Source organism: Pseudochaenichthys georgianus, chromosome 2, assembly GCF_902827115.2.
Source record: "Pseudochaenichthys georgianus chromosome 2, fPseGeo1.2, whole genome shotgun sequence".
In the NCBI taxonomy this organism is placed as follows: Eukaryota; Metazoa; Chordata; class Actinopteri; order Perciformes; family Channichthyidae; genus Pseudochaenichthys; species Pseudochaenichthys georgianus.
In genome coordinates, this window is record NC_047504.1 from 9,552,594 (window position 1) to 9,566,665 (window position 14,072).

General features: G+C 42.0%; 1 protein-coding gene across 1 annotated transcript; it reads left to right on the forward strand.

The window, feature by feature from the left end:
• The first annotated feature begins 9,149 nt into the window (after window positions 1–9,149).
• spry2 (sprouty RTK signaling antagonist 2) lies at window positions 9,150–13,701 on the forward strand. The gene is made up of 2 exons (XM_034100891.2): window positions 9,150–9,647; window positions 11,751–13,701. Exon 2 carries the CDS (start codon window positions 11,799–11,801, stop codon window positions 12,813–12,815), a length of 1,017 nt encoding a protein of 338 aa, XP_033956782.1. The 5' UTR covers window positions 9,150–9,647; window positions 11,751–11,798; the 3' UTR covers window positions 12,816–13,701.
• Window positions 13,702–14,072: the final 371 nt, after the last annotated feature.

Below are 14,072 nucleotides of genomic sequence, written 5' to 3' on the forward strand. Positions count from 1 at the left end.
AGGTGAGTTTACGTAGGTGAAAGCACGCACAGCATGATAGAGAGTAGTACCCATAGAGTCCAGTAGAGGGCTGTGTGAAATATAGCCAGAGCCCAGTCTGCTCTGATTGGTTAGCTGGCCGTACATTTTACCATTCACCTCCCATTCCTCTGTAGGACACATGATGACGTTATCCTGTTGAGACATGTTGGGAAATGCGTCTCGCAGGGATTTAGATGAAAAGATCGAAGCTGTCATGTTTGCCTGCTGACGCGAATCTATGCCGCATGCAGCCAGCTAACTTAGCTTAGCAAAAAGACTGAAAACAACTCAAGTAATGTACATATGGTTGCATGGCAATCCACCCCACTCAAAAGTGATTGCATCAGGGAGTCATGGACTTTGATTCATTGAATTGAATAGAATCAAGTTATTTCATACAGTGAATCATAATTGCCACCTCCTCATAAGCAGATGTAAGAAATGCTTGGTCTGACAAGCAATCAGCAAAGTGTAAAAAGTCAGTTTCGCTTTAAACTTCCTCTCAGTGTGACAGCAGTGATATCACGCCTGGTGTGCGTACATTGGCAGTGGGGGTACCTATTAGCCTGTATGTCATGGTGTCTATTGTCATGACACAGAGGCCACTAGACCAGCTTGGAAAACTTGAGAAAACCACGTCACTGCAACAGGGTGCAGGTGTCTATTAGCGGGACTCACACTTGAATCTCTGTTCCCAGAAATACAAATCTGCTCAAGTTGCCTGGTTACAATCCCTGGTCACACTGTGTCCTTCTTAGTTGTGTTATCCCTACGCAGTGGAGCGGTGTGGTGCAGCGGTTCAAACCCCTCTGCAGTCAGCATGTCGTTGTGTCCCGGAGACACTTCACCCCAAATTGCTCCTTGTGGGGATTGTCCACAGTGTTGAGTATGTAAGTCGCTTTGGACATGTAATGTAATGTTATCCTTTTTTTAACTCCACCTGCGGTTCATGGTGGCCTTCTCTAGATGTTTCTTCTTTATCATCACAGATGTATCGTTTCATATTGTGAAATGATTCTCTGCAATTCTATAGATTGCAGCAGTGAGGGAAGAATTCGTTTTTTCAGTGTTGGAAGAATTACTTTCTAAGCAAATGTCATTACGACAATTTGACACTGATATTATTAATAGTTGTATCTATGACGACATCAAACCAAACACAAGTAAGAAGTAGAATGAGAGTAGCTTTCAAAGTATGTTAAGTATAAATTGTTTTACACAATGGATTCTGTTTCAGATGATGAAAGAAGATTTTAAAAATAGATGAATAGTGAATTATTACTCAGATGGAGAAACACAAAGAAAACAAGCTTTTGCTTTGCGTTCATTCAGAGATGCAGAAAGATGGCACATGAAGACACAAGAGGCTCTTTGATATGTGTTCTAAAGTTGAGTAAACAAAGTTTTATTGAAAGAGCATCCCAAACATACGCGCAGTCACACTTTGAAAATGACTCCTCAGATGAGGCGAAAAAGGATAAAGTTCTGCTATCATCACCTGCAGGAGGATTATTCTGATTCTCTGTCCATTCGTTTCCAATTCCCTCAAACATTTCGTTACCCCCTGGCTTCAATCCAAACGGCTCAGTGATGCTGCTCAGGTGTCCGTGGCTGTGCCAGAGGGAAATATATTGTATCCCCCTACTTGTTTTTCTTGCCTTGCAGAGGAATAGCCACTCAACGATTCAGGGCTTTCACCTCTACTCTGATAAAGGTTATCTTGGCAATTTAGTGCTGGCGATATCGCATTATGTAGAGAGTTATGAGGCGGAAATCAAACAGCTCCCAGTGACTCTGAGGAGAGGGAGGATCCTATACGCTGTATGGCACTGCACTAATGACAAGGACGTGTGAGACTGTATGTGGGCGTCTGTTTGCATGTGTACTATTCTATGCAGTCTCCCAGGGATGTTAAAGCTGCAATTTCACTATAGTGGAAAGTGCTTTTTACAAAATTGCTTCGTGCCACTGCAGGATCCTTTTATGAAAGTGCCCGGTGGGTAGTTTGAGACAAGCATGTCAAATCCTGTTAATACGTTTCAGAACTTAGGGTTGGGCTTAGCAAGTTGCCATGTGCCATCTTTTGTCCTCCATTGTCAATACCTGCAATGTCGGCAATGTCCATATATCTGTTTAGAACTCAAGAACTCAAAATCATCACGTTTTATTCAGTATCAAAGTACTGTAGTTGTTTATTTATCTGTACAAGGTTGGATAAAGAATAATAGACTCTTGATGTTGACCAGGAACATTTTGAGGCTCAGGTCGTCCTATTTACGGTTCTTACATTTTGGCAACACTGACATTCTTTCATGCTCAAACATGTTCAATATTTTGTAAAATAGTAAACAAATATATATATGTTTGAGAGCCCTGAGTGTCATACTTTGAAAACCCCTGCTCGAATGGATCCAGAGTCCATTTGCTCCACCCCCTTGCCTTGCCTTGTATTTTGGTACATGTGCCTGTAGCTGCAGCTTGAAAGCCAGCAGATAATATTCCCAACGTAAAGCTGATAACTCGGTGAGCAGAGGGACTCCTCCTTCCCTTTTATTAGAACAGGAAATTAGAGAAACACATTTATATCAGCGCGACGTGTGGACCGTACAGAACACACCATCACACCTCCTGTATTTGTTAGATGCATTATCACGTTATTATATTCACAGTTTACCCTACTCCCTGCGGAGCGAGGAAAATATGCCGTCGCAGGGCTGTTCTGCCAAACAGGTTGCCATGACAATGAGATTTCACTCTTAGTTTCCGTAACTCCTTCCTCGTGTACAATTAATAATATATCACTATTGTAACAGTTTGGCCAAAGGCTATAGTTTCAGCTGTTTCTATGTGTTGTGTGGAAGTGTATAAAACACAAGTGAAGAGAAACCTTTCGCGCCTCTGAGGGAGAAGCTCGGTGGCAAATTGGTTATGTGATAGTGCACTACTTTCTGTTGGGGATAGAAAATACATTTTTAGCAAAGCCGGGGAACATCTGTATAAATCATGGGGAACTCACACGGGCTGAAGTACTGTGAGGACATCTTGTAACAGGGAAGTAGGACAATAATGTCTCAACCACATTCAGGTCAAACGAAGAATGAATGACGTGTTTTTTGTTTCTTATCAAACGGGATGCCCTTTTCTGAAGTCTTCTCATTGTCCCCACTTCTGAGCGCTACACCAAAAAACATTCCCAAAGTAGAACAGCACTCCTGTGATTTGATGCGCCATAACGGTTGGGAAAGTGGCATATAGTCAGTGTATCTCAGCGCACTGAGATTTGTGACAAACTGTAAAGCATTAACCCATCACTGTACCCTGTATGCAAGGGTTGGTTTGCTTTCACTAACTGTACGGAGGCTCAGTCACTGGTACATTTTTATATACAAAGCCATGCTAGGGAAACGTCCATCTTATATCTGCTCCCTGATCTCACGGAGAATTGTAAGTGGCTACTGCCTGAGATCGCATGCTGTGGTTTTATTAAATGTCCCAACTGCTAGGACTGTCTTAGGGAAGACAGCTTTTAGATGCGCAGCTCCTCTGTCTTGGAATAGTCTGCAAATTAAATGGAAACTGAACAATCTGGTGCCACTAAATGTTTTTAAAGCTCGGTTGGATGCTACTCAATCAGAAGCTATTGGTACCTGTTTATGTGGATAATTATGTAAATGATGCTGGATGATGTCCTTTTGTTGTTCTATTTATGTTGTTATGTTTCATGTGGAACTACTTGAGCAGGTCTCCCTTGGAAAAGAGATCAATGATCTCAATGGGATTTTATCTGTATAAATAAAGGTTTGAAATGAAATGAAAATATAGTCAGAATCATAGCAGCAGAGACAGATGATGTCTTCTTGGTCCCAAAACGCTGTATCCCACATTCCCCATAAAGTAAATGAATAGTATATGTATTCAGACCTCTTTAACATACCACATCTCCTGGGGCCAAAACAGCCTCACACACACGACGACGCAGAAAAACCTTCCTCAAGTGAATCCCCTCCTCGCCTTCTGCCCACTGGTGCAGTTCTTGTTATTGTGATAGACGAGGAGACGCTGTATGACTTGCGGACACACAGTCTCCTTCACCACACCACAACAGTGACCCCAGCTGGACAGCTACATCCCTGAGACCTGACAGCATGTCTGGGTTTTTCTTTTTCTTCTGCACCTGGACTCACCTCTCGCCCTTTCTATCACTTTACCGAGAGGGGAAACACGTGGAGGCTTCTTGCCACCACAAAATCTCCGGATGAAGGATTGGATAGTATCTGCCCTGTCTGGGTTTCTTCTTCTCTGGCAGCGCCTTTGCTACTTTCCGCTGCCCTGTTGAGTGTATTCCCATTTGAGCCATACATAAGGGGTAATGTCCCGTGATGAATGCCTTTTATGCCATTTTAACTTAGCTTCTCCTCCGTGCTGTTGAACACAAAAGCTCCTGCCAACGTGAATCCCTGACAGTTGAGCATCAATATTCATATTGCAGAAAATAAACATCTCTGTACACAGAATAAATGCGGCTGTGTCAGTCAGGAGGTTTCCAAACCCTCTCTGCTAATCTGTGACATTTCTTAGAAGCCTCTTTTCAATTTCTTATAGGCTTTCTCAAACGGATGCTATTGTTGGAAACCACATATTAGAGTGGGTCAGTGCGAGAACTGTAGCTAACCTCTCGTCCACAGCAGCTGAGACGAGTTTTGAGTTGAATCCACATCAGTGTCAAGAGAAAACCTGAGTTGAGCCGTGCAGAGATCAGTGACAGAATACTCTCAAACAGAACGGAAAAGTTTTAGGAGACAGTTTTTCTATTTGCAGAAAGTAAGGGAGGTTTTTTTGTACATTTTCAAATAATGAAGTTCAGTAGATGTATCAACTCAGATGTGCATAGAAGAGCTCACAGGAACCAGAAATACTATAAGATAAACAATGTTGGAGACGGTCCAGCCCCTTTTGACCCTGATCAATGTGTACTTGACCAGGGTGATTAGTATTATTGTGTCTTTGTGGCACGGACTGCTCTCCAAAAAACAAATATCAATTAAAACAGTTAATAGTCTTGAATTGTGTTGTTTCTTTAGACAATATAAAAGGATTCTACAGCCAAATGAAGTCCTTTTTTACATACTGGAAGACCATTTAATATAACTATGAAATGCACTATGTGAAATGACGTGTCAGGATGGACGTTTGTGTGGTGTTCAGTCGAGTTAATAGGGTGGTTCGCAGCCACCCACACAAAAATAATGGCTCCCCGAGCCTCACTCAGTACCCATATCACGACTCGTAGCACCAACAGCAACTATTCTGCGATTCCCTTCTCTCCTCTCCAATTCCGCCCCGACCAGGCGTGCTATCACCCTCCTCTGAGAGTCTTCAGCACAGCCTTTGTGTACCGCATGTATTCTCTGTATTGTAATGAAAAGGGGAAGGCAGCAGAGAAGTCAGCAAAAGTTGGAACAGAGTTAGTATTCAAAGCTGTGAACTCCATAGGGTCATGCTATTGATAGAAGCACACCAGTGCAGAATAGAAAATACAAAAGTTAAAATGAGCGATGTGTAGTAAGTCAGTGTATTGCATATGTGCTCGAAGGAGGTGTTGGTTTGATGAATTAAAAAGCAGATCCGAAGATGTGACAATTCTGCAGATTTTTGTTCTGACATCCAAAAAATCCATTTATTTGTTATTTAGGTCACTACCCCGAAGTCAGCCACAATATAACTCTTGAGCCAGGCAGGTGTTATTGTGTGTCTGTGGAGGATAGTCTTTCTATATCCAAAGTACACTTTAAACTTTCTTCTTTTAAAAGAGAAATACAATCACTTTTTTGCTGAATGTATTTTTCTGCTTTCCTTGGAATCGTCTTTGGCTCTCAGAAAAAAGAATGGCCTTACATAGTCCTAGCATTTGTAATACTAGGACTATGTAGGTCTGCACTGCAGTACAAATCACTTTATGTTAGTTTCTCTGATGATTTGATGTCGACTTTAACCTGGGACGTGTTAGCTTTGGCCTTAGTGTTTCATTAGAATGGCATGCATGTTGCCATGTATGCATATTTAAACCCCCTTTTCCAAGTTTTAAAACAAGTCAGTTGGAAATAATGAAAAAGTCAGCCAGAACAGCATTTCCAAACCGAGTCACGGAGCGAAAACACATTAAATGTGAAACCTGGTTAGATTTATTGATCCATAAAGAAGTACATGGCACAGAAAAGCACGGCTCTTTGGTGAACACATTTGTGGGTAGATGTAGTAGTACATTGCTCCACCTGGCAGCTGTAATGGCCCACTCATCATGCTACAGGATCATATCACAGCAATGCTGCAGCGTGAGCTACGTCACAGCACGGGGGAAGAGGTGATGGACTTTGAGACTGTGTCCTTCTTCTTTTTTACAAAACCTTTTCAAACAGTCTGCAGGGTCTGCTTGACAATCCAGACACAGTTCATCTCCTGCAGCAGCGGGGGCTTTAGGTTTCATTTCAATTTTCTCTTCCTCTTTTTTTTTTTTCCATTCTACCAAGCTCCGCGGGAGTTAGATTCACCGTGCAGGTATTCTGGGATAACAAAAGAAAGGGCATTGCTTGCGGTGCAGGACAAAAAGTTTTGAAATTGCTGTAAGTCAGACATCATTAAATACTCAATTTTCTGCCCTTGCTGGCTCCACAGTAGACGGACATTTATCATGGTGGATTCAGCAGCCAGGGACACGGCTGGGCGAGAGTACATGACTGATGGACGCTAGAATGCACGCTAAATTCAATTAAGTGACCTTTTATTGTCAAGGTGGATCGACAAATCTTCCGGGGACAGGATAGGTGAAATATTGTCACTGAGATATAATTAAAATGATGCTACAAATACATGGATCTTAGTGTACAGTAAACACATTTTTCAGCATGTGAATACAAATGCTTACGGTGTCTCAATTTGATGGTGATGAGGTGTTGTAGCTTTGGTGGAGCTGCAGTATAGGAAATCAAAAGTAAGCGTGAGGTCTTGATTGCACCTTTAAGGAAACCCAGTTCTGAATAACAATGGGAAATGACAAGTGCATGACCACTTGAGTGTAACATGCACAGAGGAAAACAACCTCCTTACACAATCAGCAAAGTTTTAGTGTGTGACAGGAAGACAAGTGGTCATCAGCCTCAATCTTTACCCCTCACTCATGCTTATGCGTGGCTGTATACCTCATCAGAGACATTGCTTATCCTTTCCAAATCTGTTGCAGTCCATTCAGAGCACGTCAGCTGTGGAAACTGAGTGAATGCTAGCCGTTGTTGACATTGAAATTCACAAGGTTCGGGGTCGATGGGTTTGAATGTGCATCGTGTGCCCTTGCAGATCCTTTATTCTTTATTCATTGTAAGAGTTCACAAGGTCAAGCTTCTCTCTCTTTGTAATTGTTGTCTGTGAGCTTGTTTTTGTTGTTCTATAACTTAAAAGCTACATTTACTGTTGTTGCCTTTTAATGTTCTTATTAGGCTGATCCGCTAAACGAAATATCGATTTATCATGTCAGTGATTTTTCTGCTGCCTGTTCAAGGTACACAACCATGTAACATTTCCATTCTTATTGAATAACGGCTTCAAAGTAAATGAACAGCAGCCGGTGAGGCAGGGGAAACAAAGGAAGATGAATTGTTTGAAGAAATAAAGGGAGAGTCTCGAAAGCTTCTTGACCTGGATCCAAGTTAATTTGCCAAGTCGTACTCTGAGTTAATTAAAGCGACTTCTCCCAGTGGTGTGGTCGCAACTTCATCATTACACCGGCTGGACATAATTTGACACTGTATTGAAGAGAGATGTCTAGACTCTCATTGTTTTTATGAACACAGGCTTAATTAATCCTTGTATTACTTCTTCAGGAAATGTCTCAGTTTCATTTGTAACACTCTGACTACAGCCTGGCACTTAAGTTGTTTGTTTGTCTTCCTTAAATCTCATATCAAACTTACCGATTCACATTTGTTCATGGTTCTACATTTCCTGTATTTTTGAATGCACACATGTACTTGAGTCCTTTTTAACAATATATAAACTTGCCACTTCTAATTACAGATTATACATTATAAAAACTTTCCAGATGTATTTGATGGATATTTAAACAGATCTAAATGGTTATTTTTGAACTGTCACATACAGCCTCTACTCATTGCAGTATGCAGTACCAAAGAATATCCACAAGGTGGAGCTGTTCCACTATTTTTCACAACAGATTACTGAAAGTGAATTGTACCATGGATTTAATTGAACCTTAACCTTAGATCTATAGCATTCTGGCAAATCGTTTTTAAAATGGTTAAACGTGATCAAAGTCTCCAGGGGTGCCCAGTTAGTCGAAGGCAAGTCAATATCTCAAGGCCAGAAGATGTCTCTTAAAGTAACTTGTAAAATATTTTTTGAAGTAAATTTCTTCTGTCATCTGAGAGAAAAAACGTATTTAATAATTTAAACTAAAGTATATATGGTTAAAGTGATGTGAAGCAACAAAGTAGTCTACTTGTTCTTCATAAGTACAATAAGTATTTCAGCTTTAGGGAACTTTGTACATCTACTCGACTATATTTTGGGACATGTTGGCAAATGATGCCATGCATCTATACAGATGCAACATATTTCACAAGTTGATATACTTGTATACCTGTTAAATGTTGTGGAGTGAAAAGTACACTATAACAAGTAATGTGCAAGTAGGCTACCTCAACGTTGTACTTGTACTCTCTTTTACCTGTATGTAGATGCAACCACAGATATTTCTGACTTACAAAATTAAAATGTCTCTAAATAACTTATTATGTTATGAAAACGTTTGCACTCCATGCAAATTGCATTGCAAAAGTCAAATGATATCCTTTGACTTGGTATTTACAGTGTTGTACACTTATTAATAATCATAATATCTTTATTTGCAGCCTATGTAGAACTCAAACTATCCCATTACTACCCCAGCAGCATGCACTACAGTAACACCTTCTCTTCATCAGGGAAGATATATGTAAAGTGCTGCCTAGAAATGGGTCACCAACGATAAGAGGTGCAGGACTTGAGGAGCGCAGCCTTCATATTTCCAGCCGGACCAGCAGTGTTTGGCCCTGCAGTATAATTGATAAGACTGGGTGTGAATGGCTGCTCTCTCACAGCCAATGGCTGAGCACCGGATGCGAGATATCCGCTGCAACAACAAGCGCTCTGTTCCCCCTTCAGCTTGACGCCATTTACAGCCCAAATCCCGACCTCCTCTCCGGAAAGAGCAAAAAAAAAATACACGAGAAAAAGTACTCGCAAACTCCCAGAGCCCTGCGGATAAAACACAGAGTTTTAACAACTTCTGAGCTGGAGTTTCTTCTACTTCTTCTGCAAGAAACGTGTAGTGCCGCTAAGTTTGCACTCCGACGCTGATTGATTGAACATTTCTCCCGTTTTAATACCTCGTGCTCTTGCGCAAAACATGGGATTTACGTTTTAGCGTTGCCTCTCATGAAAATGCACCTCGGTTGGAAACTTTCTCAATGGATTTTACTGACGACTTTCCAGACTGAGTTGTTGATGCACGGAATAAACTCCCTCTCAAATTGGATTTATTTCACCTAAACGGGGGCTAAAGTGTCGAAAGCACGGTAAGTGAAGCCTTTTGTTAAATAAAACATGTTGCTTGGCTGTCTCATACACTTGTTTAACATGTTTATCGTAGTTCTGAGCTTGCATTTGTAGCCTTTTTAAAACTCCCCCCTTTTTTATTAAAAATGTTTTTCAAAACATATAATGTTACGGTTTTACCATGTCTTACTTTTGACAGATTTTGAGTTTCTGATCCGTAGCTATTTTTGATAAAAGGTGGTTTTCCTACATCTAAAATTAGCTCGCCTGGACTGAGTCTAATGTCTAATGTAATTGTTCATCTCAATGCTGGTGTCAGCTTTATTAGGAAATAGTCGTGTCCAAGTTGGCACATGTGTTTGCTCATAAAGTGCACTCTCTCTCTCGCTGCACAAGATACTAGTAATCTCCTGCACTCATAATGTTAATATCAATCTGCTTAGCACAGCAGAAATCACTGCCTTGTCATATATGCATCAGAAATAATGACTTATTGGATTTATATATTTACCTCTTCACACATTGTCAGTTTTTCTTTTCATATCCATAGCCTGTCATTTTAAGAACTGATGCCATCAGTTTGCCCCAGTTTACTTCCTCTCGTCCTGTGAGGGGATGAGTGGCTGCACGTCCCCCCCCCCCCTTAACAGGCTAACATTTGAGTGTGCCTGGAAGCCCTTCATTTGGAGCAAAAAGGCTCATAAATCCTAAAGAACCCCCGTGCATGCTCACAGAGAGCAGTCCTTCACTGCCTCCCACCGCCACTTTGAACGCATCACTCACACTTTACATGGTGTCTTTCATGCTCCTAACTTTTGTTTATCTTGTCACTCATCTTCCTTTTTTCAAGAGTGTCACAATGCAAAATGCGTTAGAATGGGCAAGGTTGCTGCAGGCCATTTGTCATGCAACAAACAAAAGCCCTTCCTGTATTGTCATTGAAAAGGGGGAACCGCGCAACCCCTAAGATGCCATTTGAAAGCTAATTACCACAAGGAAGGAGAGTTAAGGCCAACACTGTCAGTCTCTATGCTTTGGTGTGATCTGTCGGTGAAAACAAGGCCTCTGCATTTGAATATTTTAGCATATTGCCCTGTCCGTCTGCATGTATTTAATACTTTTTTCTTTTTCTTATAAATCGGGGAGATAATGAGTGATGTGGGGCTATGCGTGCCTATAGACTTCAGACTTTGGGGTCAATGTTAGAAACTTAAAAGAGCAGAGGCCTTGATCTGCCGCTACACGTAGCCTAACATTTCCATTCCTGTGTCATCTGTGTGGCCCATATCAGTGTTCAGTAAAGCGCTCCACTTCCCTCTGTTAAACGATTGATTCATGAGTCAACACGTTTGCAGCTTAAATCGGATCATTTCCTTAATCATCCAGCTGGTCAAGTTTAAGGCTATTTTACAAAAACAAAAAGAACCAGTATGTTTTCATTTTAAACCAGAATATGGCAGTTAATTGATATCCAAAATGGTTGCCAATTAATTGACTTGTTTCAGAAGTATTTTTGTGCACTTAAAGCCTTTTTTTGTTCCCAGTATAGCGACGACAGGAAATGGGGCTGTGAGATGCAACGAGGTCCTGGCCGGACTTAAACTGGCGTGTTCATGTTTAATGTCTTTAAGCTACCGGAATGCCCTTAAAAAAAGTTTCTCACTCAACTTATTGAGTAACCATCAATCATGTCTCTCTCACTTTGCAGAAACAAATGCCAATGTATCTTTCTTGGTTAGATTAGTTATGTGTCTGTCATGGGTGTGGGAAAATAAGAAGGCAGGGAAGTATCTAATTTAGATGACCATTTCAGTTCATAAACATGATACCTGGAAATGGAACTTGTATCTTCTACATTATTTAGTTTGTATCGTAGCCATAGCTGTTCCACAGACACACTCTTGGGTTGAAGCCAAAAGCGGATCCTAAATGCCCAAACAACTCTTACTTCTGCCTCCAAACATTACATCATCTATGTAATCAGTAACGTCCATCTCGCTTCCTCATTTGTGTGTCGGGCCTTATTTCCATAGTGGCGCTTGTCTATATATCGGTTATGATTTGCATGACGTTATTTGCATGGCTTGTCACAGCCGGATAAAAACTGTGTCTTTCTGTTACAGGACTTCAGATGTGTCCCATGCCAGCCAGAGTGCCCCTTCAGTCCCGAGATGGATTCTACAAGTCAGAACGACAGCGATGGGGGAGGAGGACGCCAAGGGCGGTCATCGCCATCGCCGGGCACTCCGCATGACGAAGGGAGAACGCAACCTCGGCCTCCGCAAACCCGTGATGGTCCGCCAGACCCTGGGTTGACCAGCAGGCCGCTCCAAACACCAGCAGTGCTATCTCTGGATCAGATCCGGATATCTGGGAGTAGTAATGAGTACACAGAAGGGCCCACAGTGGCCCAGAGATCTCCGGCCTCTCTGCAGAGGCAACAGAAGAGTGACTTGATTACGTCACCAGGATCAAGGACGAGTGGGCCGCATGAGACCCGGGAAGAGCTGCCTAATAATCTCCGTAACCTGCATTCATTGACTCAGCATGGAAACACAAATGCTTCCATGTCCTCCAGTGTGGAGGACTCCCAGAGTAGCATCAGGACCAGCGTGGGGGGCTCCTCTTTAGGCCAGAGGCTCATCGGCAGCCCGGCAAGCAGCAACCAGATAATCAGAACCCAGCCCAAACGTGCAGAGCTCAACTCAGAGGAGCTGAAACCCCTGAACGATGAGCCCAGGGCTCTGTTGGCTGTGCCAGGCAGCGGAAGCAATAAAAATATAAGCATACACACCACCAAGTGTGAGGACTGTGGTCGGTGCTGCTGCCCAGAGTGCAGACGCCCGCGGGTGCTTCCTTCCTGCTGGATGTGTAGCCGCCGCTGCGTGTGCTCCTTGCAGAGTGCCGTAGAGTACGGCACGTGCGTGTGCTGCGTCAAGGGCCTGTTCTACCACTGCTCCAGCGACGACGAGGACACGTGTGCTGACAAGCCCTTCTCGTGCGCACAGTCGCACTGCTGCGTCCGCTGGACCGCCGTGTCGCTCTTCTCCCTGCTCTTCCCCTGCCTCCTGTGCTACCTCCCCGCTAAAGGATGTGTCGGCGCATGCCAGTGCTGCTACGACCGGAGCACGCGACCCGGCTGTCGGTGCAAGATCACAAACCTTATCCACTGTGAGGATGTTGACTGACTGTAGGCAGCCCTGTAGTTCTGTAGTTGGACGGTTTGATTAGAGTGTTTGTGTTTCCCATCAAGGTCTTCATGTCTTCCACATCTGGGCAGAGTCAGTTTTGCCTTCAGTTGTCAACTTTTAATGCTGGTTGACAAAAATGTTACAACAAAAGGCACTGGAGGAGCATTCACTCGCCCTGGCGTTATGAGTATCACTTGAAAGGTAAACCAAAATAAGCGCTCCATATGATAAGACATATCCAACTACTGTTTTGTCCTGAAAAGAAATTGTTCACTCAAGTGCCCAGATATCGTGTTGTTGCTATGAGAGTCCAAATGGATATACTTTTTTTAACATTTAATACAACTTATATGCTAAGAACAGACTCCTATTACTAACTGTATGTAAAGTAGTAAATGCAAAGGGTATGTACATTAGAAAATGAGATGTTTTATTTTTGTACATATAATAATACTTCAACTGTGAAAAGATTTCTGCCACACCAGAGGCACCTTGATAAATCCACGTCTATATGAATCAGTAACTTCATTCACACGATGTTTGTACATTCACTGGAATGTATGTCAATCATTTAATGTAATTTACAAAAGAAAATCTTATCCCTTCTACTTGTAAATTGTACAGTGACCTTATATGAGAAATTTATTTTCTAATTCCAACATTGCTTAGTGTAAAGTTAAAAATATATATATTTATTTGAAGGTTTATTATTTTATAATGAAAGATATTTATTTTGAGAAAGCATTGTTAATGTGTCGCCTCTTCCTGTCGCTGCTGCAGATTGTGAGGTGACCTGTAGGAGTGTCAAAGCTGGATGAATAGTTCACTATGAATTAGAAGACAAATATATTAACGTTTGAAATTAAACAACCTTGAAGTCTGACTGTATTTCTCCTGTTTTTATTCCTGCATTGTACTCTCCAAAAACATGATGGAGAAAAAAAGTATTTCTACACGATTTTGTGGAGAGGCAATTTTGCGTTGGGGCCTTTCCGGATGGCTTAAGCACAGTTTTCAAACATTTTAATTGAACCTCTGCACGAACACCTCATGTAGAGCTATCATCAGCCTGGCTCTGCCACACAATCGCCCCACAATGTTTACAGAGATCAAACAAGGACGCATTAATGTTCGCCTTGGGCCCTGTTGAGAAAAAAAAACATCTGGCTCCGGTAAAGCCATCTTCATAGGAATGTGCACTTCTGTTTGCATGCACTCCAGATGTAAAGGCAATCACTTATTTTTTATCTAATA

Coding starts and splice junctions, on each gene's coding strand:
- spry2 (XM_034100891.2), top strand. CDS start 11,799: ATGGATTCTACAAGTCAGAACGACAGCGATGGGGGAGGAGGACGCCAA.